Source organism: Lissotriton helveticus, chromosome 10, assembly GCF_964261635.1.
Source record: "Lissotriton helveticus chromosome 10, aLisHel1.1, whole genome shotgun sequence".
NCBI lineage: Eukaryota > Metazoa > Chordata > Amphibia > Caudata > Salamandridae > Lissotriton > Lissotriton helveticus.
Window position 1 is genome coordinate 167724717 of NC_136071.1, and position 15161 is coordinate 167739877.

At 46.0% G+C, this 15161-nt stretch overlaps 1 protein-coding gene across 1 annotated transcript in view; it reads right to left on the reverse strand.

The window, feature by feature from the left end:
- LOC144786060 (cytochrome P450 3A21-like) overlaps nt 1-15161 on the reverse strand; it is a 261578-nt gene that overhangs the window by 42253 nt on the left and 204164 nt on the right. The window contains exon 10 of the mRNA XM_078665005.1: nt 1465-1625. Coding sequence (XP_078521131.1) covers nt 1465-1625 — 161 coding nt within the window. The remainder of the gene's footprint in view (nt 1-1464; nt 1626-15161) is intronic.

Below are 15161 nucleotides of genomic sequence, written 5' to 3' on the forward strand. Positions count from 1 at the left end.
TTGTGCCCCCCTATGTACATCCACATGGTGTGAGGCACCAGGTGGCTCTGTAGGGCCCCCTTTGTTTCCTCTATGCCACTGTTTCATGGAAGAGGAACTGCCTTGAAAACCACGGTGGAGAGGAAACTTGTAATAAGCTTGGTGGGACCACAGTGGCCCCGCCAGGCATATTACTGCCTCTATATCACTACACCACTGCCAGGGAACTGCGGTTCGCTGGCAGCTGTGGGGGGCAATGGCCATCGAACCACCTTGATTGTAATAAGGTGGTCCGGAGACCACTAGGCTCCCACGAGTCTGGCGGTTAGTGGACCTCCAGAGTCGTAATCAAGCCTTAAGTGGATACTGGAAAAGGTACAACCAGATTGGTGTAGCAGGAAAAATTAAAAACAGCAGATGGTCCACAACACATTAGTTTCCCATTTTGATTCCTATATGTAAGTTTTAGCTGAGGGTGTAGAAAACGCTTCAGACAGATCAAAATCAGACTTTACATGAGAACAGAGGCTGCTGTTGTATGTGTGCCTTTTGATTTTATATAAATGAATTCAGAGGATTTCAGAAACTGCTTAGCTCTCTAGGCAGGAAAGATACATTATCTAGGGACTTCAACATTTAAATCTGGCTTCAAAATCCAAATCTGGGCTTAAAATCGAGGATGTTTCAAGGACATTTTAAGGTCATTGTTTGTATAGGGTTATTTGGCACCTGTATCTATCAACCCGGTTTTGTCTAAGGGTAAACAAAAGGGTTCTCAATCGTAATAGATTTGTTTTTTTTTCATTGAGGGAGCTGCAAGATGCTCTGTTTTCCACCACCCCTTCCCAACCTTACCAAAGTGCTGGGAGAATGCTTTCTACGTCAATGTTCCTTCTGCCTAACCCAAGAGGTGGGAATTTTCTTTTTTTTTTTAACTGAAGCAGAAGTCTGGAAGGATTCTTTTGTACACCCAACTTGACCAAGGGCAGTCTTGCTCAAAAGTAGGAAGGATTTTTTCTTCCACAAACACCACATCCATCCCATCTCAGGGCCAAGGTTATTACATCGTCTATCAGAGTTTAAAAGGACATGCGGAGAGGAATTTTCCCCATGGTCCCTGGAGATGTGGCCTGGGGAAGTTTCATTGTAACCCCTCATCCTGTCTTGCCAAAGGGCAGGAAAAGTGTATTTTGCAACCTTTTTTACACCTGTTACAACAGCTAACTGCTGTTTTGAGTCATGCACACAACTGTGAATAGGGCATCAGGGGGCTGTTAGCTGTCATGGGCCTTCTTCAACCATATTTCATAAGACTAAAAGAGGGCCAGGCAAGTGACACCTACTCCACACCCAAAAAGGTACCAATTAGAGGTGGGTGGGAATGGAACATCATCCAGACACCACCAGATATCCTGTCAGCCCTTCTCTCATGTCCCTCAAAGTAAACCCTTTAGCATTCTCATTCAGCAGGTAACTTTGGCTCACTTTGTTGGGTAGGAGAGTATCTATCTCCTGTTGCAGTTTCCGCTGAACATCAGGATGAGTCGCCAAGTTGTAGGACAGAAAAGAAAGGGTGGTGCTGGTGGTCTCGTAGCCAGCCAATATGAAGATCATGGCTTGTGCCATAATTTCACTATCAGTCAGTGCTGTGGAAAGAAGATCAACAGGAAAGTGAGATACAATAGTGAGAAAGCATATATGCTATACTTTGTTATGTTAGGATGCGTTATGCTATGCTGTTCTTTGAGGCGCTGTGTTATGCTATAATATGTTGTATTATGTTATACTATGCTAGGTTATTTTATGCTAAGGTGCTATCTTGTGTCATGCTGTGTTATGGTGTGTTATTTTTGTTGTGTTGTGATGTTATTGAGCATAGCTATACTTTGTTATAATCTGTTGTAATGTGGTTCTAAGCAATATAAGGGTGTGTTATGTTGTGTCATGAAGTGCTATGCTTTGTTATTTTGGGGTGTGATATGTCATGTTGTGCTATGCTTTAATATGTTAGGATGTGTTATGTTATGCAAACAAAGCAAACACACGGAGATGGTGGACGGAGTGGTGATGAGGTATGTTGTGTTATGGTATGCTGCATTATGTTAAAGCGTGCTTTGTTGTGCTATGCTGTATTGCACTTTGTTATAGTGTGGTGTGATATGTGGTGTCAAGCAGTGACATGCTGTGATATGTTAGGGTCCATACAGTTTGGTCATGCTGTGCTAGGAGAGGGTGTGCTGTGCTGTGCTATCCTGTGTTATGTTAGGGTCTGTTATGTTACCTCATGCTATGCTTTGCTTGTTTAAGTTATGGTTTATTGTGATGTTGTTTCACGCTGTGCAATGGTCTGTAATGTTTGGTATGTTTTGTTATGTAGCATCATGCTTTGGTATGCTATGGTATGTTATGTATTAAGGAGGTGTTATGGTAAGATATATTATGTTGTGCTTTGTTATGTAATGCAGTGGTATTTTATGAGTGTTGTGTTATATTGTGCTATGCTATGCTATAATGTGTAATATTACGGTGCATTAAGTTATACCATGTAATGTACGGGTGTCTTATGTTGTGGTCATCTCTGATGCTTATTTTATGATGTGGTATGTTTTGGGTAGCTCCATGCTAACAAAACATTCAATATTCTTTTTTTTTAACAATGTATTTTTCAATGACAAAACTGTACATTACAGCCATCTTTCCTCAATATTTCCAACCACTTTAAGTTGCACATTTAAACTTCAGTACTTCAGTACCGCAATTCGTCACATGAGCATGTACTTCACCATCTTCATAATCATCTACTCTGGTGTCACACATTGTCATAGGGGTGAGCATGAGCGGAAAGCACATGAAACAGAGGCTAACGTCAGGCCCTCTCTAGTTCACTGCTTCTTTTTGTTTTAATCCTCATTCACCTCAGACCACAGTGGGCATAAAAGCCGCCCGTACTGTTAATCGATGTTAGAGAAGCGTAGGCTGTTGGATGGGGACCAGGAGGAAGCGCCCTGCCTACCAGTACCACAGCAGGCTAGGATGACACTGACCCCAGAGATGTTCCCATGGTTCATTTGGTAAGCTGACACCCCTCAGTTCTTTGGCCAATTTATGTTTAAATCTGTTTATTAATGTTTGTTATTATTGGAAAGCAATACATTGATTTGAGCAGTACAGCTTTTGTGTTTACAGTCAGCTAGTAGGTATGTCCATGCTGATGGTACAATCATAATACAGTGTTCTGACAATCCTTGCCAATGTTAGATATGACTCAATGTTATATCTGTAAGCAATGTCTAAACATGAAACCAATAACTTGAACTCCCTCCCCTCCTGCCTCCCCTTCCGGTGGTCATTATGGTATATGAAGTGCAGTTATTTGTGGATCTATGGCTTCTTGTATCAGGCATTCACAGGGCTCTGGCTCTCTTTTCCTAGGTCTTGTAGGTGAAGCGCTCTAAGGTACTTGGGCTGGGTGACCTCATTGAATACTTTTGATAACAATGTCAAAAAAGGTGTCCACACTTTCCGTAATGAGCTTTTGGAATTAGTGAGGGCAGCAGATATAGGTTTCATGCCTAGGATGTACCATATCCTGTGAAGCCACCCTGTGTAAGTGGGAGAGGTTGATGTCCCCTAATGTGTCAGAATGTTGTGAAGCACTGCCCCCAGTGCCAATCCCATCTATCATCCCCTTACACTTTTGAGTGGCTATGTAATTGGTTTGGGGAGTCCCAGAACCACATACACTGGCAGACATATCAAATAGTTGGTCTACGTCGCTTAAGATTCTGGACCAGTAAGTGGTTAGTATCGGGCACCCCCATAACAAATGTAGTAATGTTCCCTCTTCCTTGCATCCTCTCCAGCAAGTAGGGCTTCTGTCCGGGTTACCCCTATGTAGGCGCACCGGTATGAGATACCAGTATGTGGCTATTTTCATAGCTGTTTCAATACTGGCCATGTGGTGAGCTGTGTGCTTTGCCCTGTAGTATATCCCTTCCCAATCTTTCTGCACTAACTCCCCTGCCAGTTCCTTTCCCCATCTTTTCTGGCTAGGTGTGGTGTGTGAGTGCGGCCAATATCTGAGCAAATCATAAACTCCCGAGATCAGACCTTTTGTCATTTTGTTTAGTAATTAACCATTTTTCGTAGCGTGTAAACTTGCAGCTGGCCTGCGACCCGCATCTCGGGTTGGAGCACCCAGTGTCTTAGTTGCATATATCGTAGCCGTTCTGTCTCAGGTATCCCATAGTCTTCTTTTAACTGTAGAAACTGAATTATCCCTGATAGATCAAACAGATGTCCCACGGATCTACAGGGTGTATCATGCCATGCCTGAAATGCCTTGTCTGTCATTCCGGGGGTAAACTCACTATTTCCAAAGAGAGGTGTTAAGGGTGAAGACAATGTCGTGAGCTTCCTTGCGGTTGCCACCCCATCCCAAACTTTCATCACTTAGTTTGAGATCAACAAACCCAATAAGCCTTGGAGGCTATGTGCTTTTTTCAGGAAGGGGACCTTCCATTTGAGGAATTCCAGCGAGTGCCCTATCATGGAAGAGCCACCTTTTTTAGGACTCAGGCCTATTCCATTCTAACAAGTAGCGCAATTGGGTCGCTTTGTAATCATCCAGTAGGTTCAGTATCCCAAGACCCCCGTGTTCGGGTCTCCTGTAGCTTAAATCTCTGCTCATGCGTGGTCGAGCCCCAGCCCAAATAAAGGGATTAACATCCCACCGGTGGAGACACTGGTAGAGTCTGAAACAAGTATAGTGCCCTAGGCAAAACGGTAATTTTAACCACAGATAGTCCTTAGTAGTGACAAACCATGTTTCCCCCAGTTACCTAGGTCCTTTTTAAACCGCAGAGCTAGTCTGTCGTAGTTTATTTTGACCTTTTGCTGGATATTAGCTGCCATTCCAGTCCCAGATATGGAAGCGAGTCGACCACTGTACCTGACTCATTGGATTCAGGTCAAGAATGAGCGATTTATGCACATTGACCCAGAAACCCGAGAACCGGCCGAAGGCCTCTAGTTCTTCTAAGAATGCGGGTAGTGAACTCCTTGTTGCTGTTAGTGCCGCCATAATATCATCGGCGTATAGACTGATAGGGTGTGTTTTCCTCTCCAACTCTCAAACCTGCGCAGTCAAGTGCGCGTGCAACTCCCTACGTTCCTTGTTGTCAGACGCTGATAGAGCTATTAGCTCCCCGCTGACCACTGCTTTCATCGCTACCCACAATGTTGTAAGGGTTACATCAGGAGAGTCAATAAACTCCAAATACTCAGTGATACCTTTGGTAAGCTGCTGCTCCACTGCCTTCTTATGTAGCATGAATCCCTTCCTTAAGTCTCCAACCTCCCGCCTTACTTTGGGCAGTTGCTACCTCTAGCTGCACAGTCACTGCATCGTGTTCAGAAAGGGCCATGGGTTGGATGTCTATGTCTTTTACCATGCTTTTGACCTTTGTCATACCTACGAAATAGTTCAAACGTGCATATGATCTGTGTGCGTGTGTGAAAAGAATGAGTATTGTGTCACATTAGGGTGGGCCTCCCTCCAGATGTTCACCAGCCCCAGTTCCTGCGTCCATTTCTTCCCCTCCCTCGATATCTCCCTTTTTTGGATGAAAAGTAGCTTTAGATCTATCTTTGTCCATGTCCATAACCATGTTCAGGTCTCTCCATATCAATGTCATGCAAATTTGCGGGACCATGGCTTCTGTTAAAGCTGTTTGAAGGAATCTCTCCTCCCCCCTATTAGGGAGTATATGGACCCCAGAACCATAGTTTGGGCACCAAACTGAATAGTGTATACTAGCAAACGCCCTTCTATTTCTGTCACTTTCTCTTTCACCTCCCCCTTGAATCGCTTAGCTATTAAAATGGCGACCCCGCTTTCTTCTCCCCCATGGAAAAGAAGAACTGCTGAGGCAATGCCCCGGAGCGCATACAATGCCAGTCTTTGGATAAAAGGTGCATCTTTTGTAGGAGACACACATCTGCCTCTGTGTTTTCTAGTTAGGAGAGAATTGCTTGTCTTTTAATGGAGTTAGTGAGCCCCTTGACATTAAGCGTGAGTACTTTTACTACCTCCCTGGCCATATCAGGGTTGGCATTTGGTGATCAGCTGGGTCACAGGACAGATCCAACACTCCCACCTTCCCCTCGTTCCCCCTTTTACGATCTGAGATGTAACTGTCTGTTTAAAATCCATGAACCACCTACACATTGGACACCAGAAACCCCTCCCCCCTCCCTAACCTCAACAGAAAGAACAGTAAGTTTACCCCAAAAATGTCCAGGGTCCGCAGAGCTTGTCCAGGCGTCTTGGTGACCGGTTTGTAGGGTACATCTTGTGGCCAGTATAACCCCCCTCATCTGACCACCATGTGTCAAATCAACGGCTGTCTCTGGAGCCGGATTCATTAGACAAAATGTTCAGCACGGCCTGCCTCTCTTGCGAGATGGTCTCTGAGCTTGGTTTCGATGCCACCTCCGATATTCTACATTCACGTATTCATTGACACCTTTCCCTCTGTCCTTCTCTTTCCACGCCTTGATTCGTCCTGTTGAGGGTTCTCGATGCCAAGGGCGCGGCAAGTTGCCTGCAAGGACCGAGGTTGCTGCAATTTACCGTCCCATCTGAAGATTATATGAAAGAGGTAACCCCATGAGTATGTGATGCCTTGATTATGGAGGTATGTCGTAATCAGACCAAAGTCTTGCCACCAAGGCAAAGTGATCGCCGCCAAGTCGTGGTATAGAGCAATTGCGTGTCCCTGATAAGTCAGTGGCTGAGCGTCCCTTGCTTTCTTCAGAATAAGTTCTTTAAGTTGAAAATCCGGTAGGAATGCCAAGATATCTGGGGGAGGTTGCGGTGCTTTCCTCTGTAGGCCAACTCTATGAGCTCTGTCGATTTTGACATCAAAGTCTTGGGATTCTTGCAAAATATGTATAAAGAGGCCCTGGAGGTAGTTAGTGATGTGCGCTCCCTCTTCTTTAGTTGGCACGCCCCTAATATGAATATTATTCCTGCGGTAATGTTTTTCTAAATCTTCAGCATGTGCTTGGAGGTCTATCTGTTACACCTGGACGCGTTGGCACCTTTTGCGGCAAGTGCTTCACCTCTCTGTCCTGGGCATTATCACGCGCCTCCATGGTGGCAACTCTCTCCCCTATTGCATCTACATCATGGCGCACATCCTTTATTTCCTTAGAAATGTCCATTCTGAAGGCCTGTAGATCCTCACGCAGGATAGAGAACAGTTGCGCCAGGAGAGCATGCATGACTGGCTCCTCTGCGTTCTCAATCTCTTGCCCTCCTGACACAGTTGGCGATTCACACGTCCACCCGCCACTGCCATTTTAGTGAACAAGTCCTTCACATTCCTGTCTTTCTTTCCACGTGTCCTAGACATTGCTGGAGTATGGCAGCATATTGGGGGCTGCTCTGTGGTGATGGGGCCCACTCCCATCTTATGGGTGGGAGGTCTAAGCCACTGGGTCAACCGTCCTGTATGGGTGGAGGGTCTAAACCACTAAGCAAACTGACCCCGGTGTGCGCTCAGTCATCCACTTCTCCACACTCCCCCTATGCAGCTTCACTTCCACCTGCAGCGTCCCCACAGGCTATGGCCCAGCTCACGCTATGCCTTCCTGACCTCACGCAGATAGCACTGAATCAGCACATCTATAAAGGGAAGACGTTCCATGCAGCCTCTTGCCCGGCGGAGTGTGGGTGAGCCGTGCGCGCCACTAACCTCTTGTTGGTCATTGCCTCAAGAGCCACACTCGGGAGAACTGCTCAGAACCACTCCCTGCGTCCACCATTTCCTTCCAACAATCAGGGACTGCGTGTCTGTTCCAGTGTCTGGGCTGTGTGTTCAGGTGGTATTTCTCAGAGGAGCCGAGACCACTGCTTCCAGGCTCTTCCCTGATGCAGTCCCCTTGCACTCTCTAGGCTGAGCCATCTAGCGCCCGCCCCTCTTTAGTGAGGCAGATCTAGGGGGATCCTTGCCGTGCTGCCCCTCTTAGGGGCTGGCAGGCGTTGGTAGGATGTTATCTCCGCCGGCTCGCTGTCTCTTGGCGAAGGCTTCGGCGCTAGTGGGCTCCGTTCGCAGCGACGTGGGCGCCCGCTCCAGTCATTTGCCCCTGTCACACTTTAGACCGAGCCCACCTCTTCATGTGCCGATTGCGGGAGGCGTTGCTTGTCAGGTGCAGCAATTTAAGCCCCTCTGGTTGTGAGGGGTACCTCAGAGTCTGCCGTCTCACTTGCGCCAGGGGCGAAGTTTGTCCCAGTGCAGCCCCTCAATTCTGGGACACAAGCAGCGCCGCCATCTTGGAACTCGCTGTTTTGTGGTTGTCACTTCTCCGTTCGGAGTGTTTCACGCATCGGACCTGGGTTTATATTACTCCTCCAGGCTCCCGCTATCTTCCCCTTCACTTTCACTTTCAGGGGTCTGTAGCGCATTGGGAGTGATGGGAAGCAATGCGGCGGGCAGACGGGAGTGGGGAGACGATCAGGATACATCTTACCTGCTTGCCATTTTGGGCACACCCCCTCTTCGGCCAATTTAAAGTCCCCATCAACAGCCTCCTCGATGCTCCAGTACAAAAAGGAGACCTCCTTCTTCCCAGCCGGTCTTGCCACTAACTGTTCCTCTAGGATGTTGCCTATGCCTATGGGTTTTTTTCAGATTATGAGACCAACTCTGCAGCTGAATGTATTTGAACTCAGGCAAGCCCTCATCTGCCCTGTTGTGTAGTGATGACAGAGATAAGACTGTGGCCCCATGGGCCAGATCCCCCTAGACCTTCAGCCCAGCTACTCTGATTGGTAATGCTAGTTCGTCATTCAGGCACTCTGGTGCACCTGGAGAGTACCACAGGGGAGCCAGTCTCGAGAAGTAGTTTCGACCCATCAGACGTTTGATGCTAGCCCATGTTCTAGCTATTCCTTGCAGGACTTTTAACTTAATCTTCTTGAAGAATTTCGGTTCTCCAAATTTAAACACGAATCCCTCCTGAGACAGACCCACGCCCTTTAACATAGCAGAAAACATGGCCCCCACCCCAGTACTATCTGGAGTTTTTAGAAGCATCCTGGAATGCGATAGTTGGGAGGCCCAAGCATAATATTGCTGATCCAGCAGTGCAAGTCCTCTCTTCTCCCTCTTACGTCTCAACTCCTTCCAGGCAATCCTGTTGCTCCTGTACCCCCAAACGAATGAGTTGATTGGCTGCTGGAGCTTAACTATACGCTGCAAAAGACCAGGGGTTATGCCCAAATCACCCTCCTATACATGAGCAAGGGACATCCAGTAATGTGTGTAAACAAAAGGTAGTATAGAGGGATCAATTCCAATTTTATTTACATACAGGGTACAACTAATTGCCCTGATGTTCAATTAATTATTTTTAGAACATGTATGTACATAAATCACAAAAAGAATATATACATATCAAATGAACAGGTGGGGCACAGAAAAAATAAAAATGACATTCATACATAGATAATAAAAACTGTATAACAATAAAACAACCTAATTTGCATTCATCTCTATATACAAGACACTATACAAAATATATACATCACATATATAATATGTATGTACACAACAATTCTTTTTACAAAATAAATATATCTACATATCTACCTTGAAAAAATACAAAGGAAATTCTACAGGTGTACACTCTTAAATCAAAGTGCTACACTACCAGGAAGTCCCACTAGCGCCAGAGGTGAACCACCCCTAACTAATATTTTATGTAGGCGCTTCTATTGAAATTTAGACCAACTTATTATTTTCTAGAGGACTCCTCAAAAAAATGTCGACGCAGTCGCGGTCGCGTTTCAGCCATTCATTTCTATTGGCATCATCAAGACACAGGTATACTTGCACTTCAATGTGAGTGCATAACGTACTCATCCAGTCCCAGAGGTGAAGGGACGGGTCACTCAGGGCACTCAATCCCAGGGTACCTAAAAGGGAAACAGCCCTTTATGCGCCCACTTCGGTGTCTTCTAAAGTCGTATCCGGGTGTGTAATAACTTCTACACCACTCCTTTTCCTTTCACCAGAGTTCTCAATATCTCAGTCTCAAACCTCGCGCGGAGTAGCAAACTTCCGTAGTGACGAGCTTAACTATAGCCAGTTTGTCGTTGAAAAGCTGTGTCAAAATGGGAACTATCACATTCTCCAAACATCTATAAAGCTCTATTGGCAACCCATCCGGCCCAGCAGCTTTCCCCCTTACAGACAAGAATGGCCTTTTCCACCTCTTCTTGTGAGATGTCCTCCTCTAGATCTTCCTGCTGAGTTAAATTTAGGGGGGTGAGCGTGCTCCCACAAAACCACTCCATGGCCTCAGTTTTATCCACATCCCTATCTTCTTGGTAAAAATCATGGACAAAATCAAAAAAGGTGCCCCCTATCTCCTTGTCTGTGGACAAGGAAGTAACCCCATCTGGCTTGTCGATTTTTTTTATCAGGTTGCCCATCCTATCTGACTTAGCCTTCCATGCCAGCAGCTTGCCAGCGCCTTCGCCATACTCAAAATGGATACGCTTACTCACCTCCCATCTGCTTGTAACCCTAGCCTGGAGAATGAGGTCTAGCTGATCTTTTAATTCTCTTAGTTTGTCAAAATGTTCCTGCTGTTTCTCAGAGTCAGCCTCCTTGTTCAGGCCCAACTTTACTGCCTTCATCTTTGCTTCCTTGTGTGCCACCTCTTCTCTATATTGTCTGTTCCTAAAACATACCCTCCTCGTAATCATGCCCCTTAAAAAGGCCTTTAGGGAGTCCCAAACAACAGAGGTCACAGCCAATCCTAAATTAACATCCAAAAAGCACTCAGTCTCCTGGGATAAGTACTTCAGCTCCTCACTATCAGGAAGTAAAGTTCGATCAAGAATCCAAACTCTGGATTGTTAATCTTCTAGCAGAACCAGATCCATCCATACTGAATGGCCGGACAGATAAGGAGTCAAATAACCGATGTCCTTAACTTTACCCCTCAGGCTGTGACTAACCATGGTGTAGTCGATTCTCGACTTGTAGCCATATTTACTATTATGATATGAGACTCTTAACTGATGACAGATGTCACAGAGTCCAATCTGCGCCGTCATAGATTGGAGATACATCCGGGATCTAGAAGGCGCCCTGGCTCTACTGTTTGCTGACTTGTCCAATTTAAGATTCAATACAATATTGAAATCCCTAGCCATAATTACCGGGTCTGGCTAATCCAATAGATTAGAGAAAATAGTTTTGAGAGTAGAGGAGTCATCCTGGTTTGGGCCATAGTAGCCACTAAGTTAAGCAGAGAGCCCAAAAATAATTGCCCTCAAGATTACCCACCTGCCACATTAGTCAACCATAGAGTCTAAACTCGGGCTTTTGCTTGTTTATTAATTAATATAGCGACGCTCCTAATGTTGGCACTGTGGCTGGATCAAATGGTCCAGCCATTTTTGATTTTTAAATATCTCACTAATCTCTTCCTTCAGAAGGTGAGTTTCCTGGAGGAAAATGACCTGTGTGGGAGAATCTCTTATATATTGTAAGATGTTTACCCTTCTGGCTTTCACACGCAAGCCATTAACATTCCAAGACAAGAACTGAATCATTTTCATGGGGTTTTAAACGCGATATCTATTAATCGAATTAGGTAGCAGAGAGAGCCAACACCAGGCCAGACCAATGGCAACACAACTAGGGCAGTCTGAACAGACGATAAGGTGAATGAGGACATTTTTTGTTTTTTACCCCTATGCTACCGACCACAAGCACCCCTTCCCCCCCCTACAAACCCCTCTCTGGAGAATCCCCCCAATTGACCTAGACAGATAGGAGTCCAGTTGCTGCACCCTGAGGCAACCCGCCCTGTCACTTTATAGATAGATAAAGACAAAAATTTAAGGTAAAGTTTGAGCCTGACCCTTGACTTCCACTGACTGATTATCACCATGTGTGTCTTAACGTAGTTAACTCTCTAATTCTGTTCTGAAAGCCATAGGACCAAAGTGTGTATTTAAATATCCTAGTGACGAAGTCCACCCACATTGCTCACATAAATGAGTGCCATAGATGAGTGCCCAGCCACCCAAAGACAGGCTCGCCAACTATACTTCGCCTTTCCCAAAACTTTCCAATAGCTCATCAGCCTCTCGTAATGATCTGACATTATGCATTTTGTTCTTGTGCATAATTTTCAAAGTTGCTGGGAATTTAAGTTGGGCCACAGCACCGGGCTTTTTGAAGTCGTCCAACTTCCTGCCTGGCTTCCATTGCCTATCAAGGGTGGCTCGGGCAAGATCGGAACGTATTTCAAATGAGAAATCTCTGGCCTTCAATGGTTTTCCCTCTAAGGTCATATAAAGGATCTTTTTCTTCAAGAAGTAGGTGTGGAAGTTTATGAGAATTTTCCTGGGCTTTGTTCTGTTGGGGTTTCTTCTGAAATGGTCTCTATGGACCCTTTGGATGTCCCTCCTCAGAGCCTCCTCTGTTTCCTCTATCTGCAATGTTTCTTTTGAGAGTGAACTCATGTAAGAATTGAGGTCGTCCCTCTCCATCCCCTCCAGGAACATTCAAAATACGAAGATTACTTCTTCAGGAGTTGTTCTCTAGCGTCTCCAGCTTATCCCAAAGGACTACCTCGTCCCACTTGAGAGCTAGTATATCAGCTTTTGCTGCTTCAAGATCATCCTTTAATTCTCCCACAGTGTTATCCAATGTGTCCGTTCTTGTATTTAGGAGGTCGATTTTCCTCTCCAACGACTCAAAAATTCCTGATCTCTCCTTGGATATCCTCGGACAATGAGAACCCTTTTTTAATGTCCTCCGAAAGGGTGGAAAAAAGAGCCTCCAGAGATGCTACTGAAGGCCACCTTGTGTCATGGCCTTTGGAGCCTTTATCCAGCTCTACGTCACACCTAGCTTCCACACCTTGAGATGCCAGGGCCCTCTGCCCTTCATTGTCTTTTCCTTTTCCCGGGGCCCCTGTTGAACCACTTCCTATAGTTGAAATTGAAGTTGATACTGTGGGTAGGGACCTCTTGAATCCTCCATCCTCTCCGAACTGGGTCTTGATACAAGCGGACCCAGCGGACCAAGCGGACTTAGAGATCCACTTCTGAGTACCTCGCCCTGTTTCACTACGTCAAGTACGATTGGTTGCACTTTTAAATTTGACCTTAGTGAGGGGGTAATCGTAACTTAGTGGTCTGGGGGATTTATTTGACACCTCCCTACCTTTATGCTCCTGCCTTTAACCTCACGTCGCTGAAAAGTGAAGCAACTACTGCCTGTGTCTGCACCGGTGGCAATACCTACCGTCTGACTCCTGGTCTGAACAAAGGGAGGGGGGACTCTTCCCACTACCCCATAACACATTTTTCCTTACCAGAAGCTTGTTTTGTGCTTTTAACACCCAATTTGAATGGCCCCTGAGTCACCCCTAGACACCTTTTACCTTTCTTTACTCCCTTAATTGGGAGCACGGTGCCTGGTATTTCCTTGGGACAGTGGACTCACCTGTACAGCCTGGACCTCCTGTACCTGCTGCTGTTGCTGCAAGGGAGTCTGAATGAGGACGCCGCAACCTGAATCCCGCTCCTCATCGCTCTCCGCTCCAGAGGCAGCCTTCTCCAGTGCGGTAGGGACTCGACCGGTGCTGCTGATGCCGATGCTGACCCGGAGGAGTCCACGAGCCGCTGCTCTGCGGCCCCTCCTGAACTCCAGGACAGCCGCCACCCACAGGACAAGGAAACAGAGACTGTGGGGGCCGGCGCTCCAAGGCACATCCCCCGCCACAACAAAGCCAAGAAGAGAGGAATGGAGAGGGAGTTAATCCGCACACTCAAAACACCTCCAACTCGGGTAAGTCGGATCGCAACCTCACCTACTCATTAGGCACGGGAGAAGCACATTTGGAAAGTGAGCTTGTTCATGGGGTCTCTCATCCCAGCCTCTAATGTGGCTCCTGTGCCCCTAGTCCAGCATGTGGTGCCGTTCTCATGGCTACCGAGTACTGAATTCTTCTCTTGTCCGCTCTCCGCTCTCCACACCTTGACCAAAGGGACCTCTGCTGACGTCCACTCCATTGTATTCTGCATTTTCCAGTACCAAGGGACGTTAACAAAGCCTCTCTTGGACCCCCCTTTAATTCCCCATTTAGACTTACTCCAGCGTTGCTGGGATATCTACAACTTCGCTAACCTATTCAGCTATCTCGGTACATTACTCATGTATGATGGGGCATCCCCATACACAGTGGTCAGCACAGGGCAAATGAAATCTGGGGCAGTCACCTGAACCTATTCAGAATATCGAGTGAATGCTGAAGGGTGTGATGCATTCCCTATTAAGGGAACTGGGTTGAACCAGTATGAATCAACTGTGTCTAGAAAAAACACAAGCCACGTACTCCACTATTTTGTCTCAATCCCCATAACTCAGTTCCATATTCAAGAATTCTTCCCATGGTGTCTTTAACTCTGTGGGTGGTCGGCCTGAGACCTCCATAATCTGACTGTATAAATGGAACACTATTCAACGTCCTGTTCCCTATGTCAGTCTTGCCTGTAACATTCGGCCTGTTGGCTGCTCCCTGTTGCCACTATGTCATATGGCCTTGGCAGCATGCATCAATGCCCCAAGGCAAAAATTGCCCCGGTGGTATCTTGTACCCCTCCTGCACTCCTCAAAACTCCTAAGCATACCTTTTGAATACATATCGCCTGGTGTTTCAAGCAATGATTTCTCACACTAGTCCACCGCAAACGTGAGTGTCAGCCCAGGGGTTTAGATAGCTAAAGAGAATTTCATGAATCTATGTTTGTTTAACTCTCTTCAACTTAGTGTATCTGTTCCAGCACTGTGCTACTACCATCAGTAGTTTAGGCATTTGCCTGCCCTCAGTTCTTGCAATATATATTGCGCCCCATAGAATGTATGATTCAATTCCAATAACTAGGCATCCATTTTTAGTTCATCGGAGAGGGCAATCCATTTTGTAACAAATTGGAATTGTGCCGCTATATTGTAGTGGATCACTGACATAATATCGACGACACAAATATCGAGATACACAAATATCGAGTCAAAAATATCGATTGACAAAATATCGACTCCCTATCTTCAAACAGGTAAGTACCAAAATATCGACTCCAAAATATC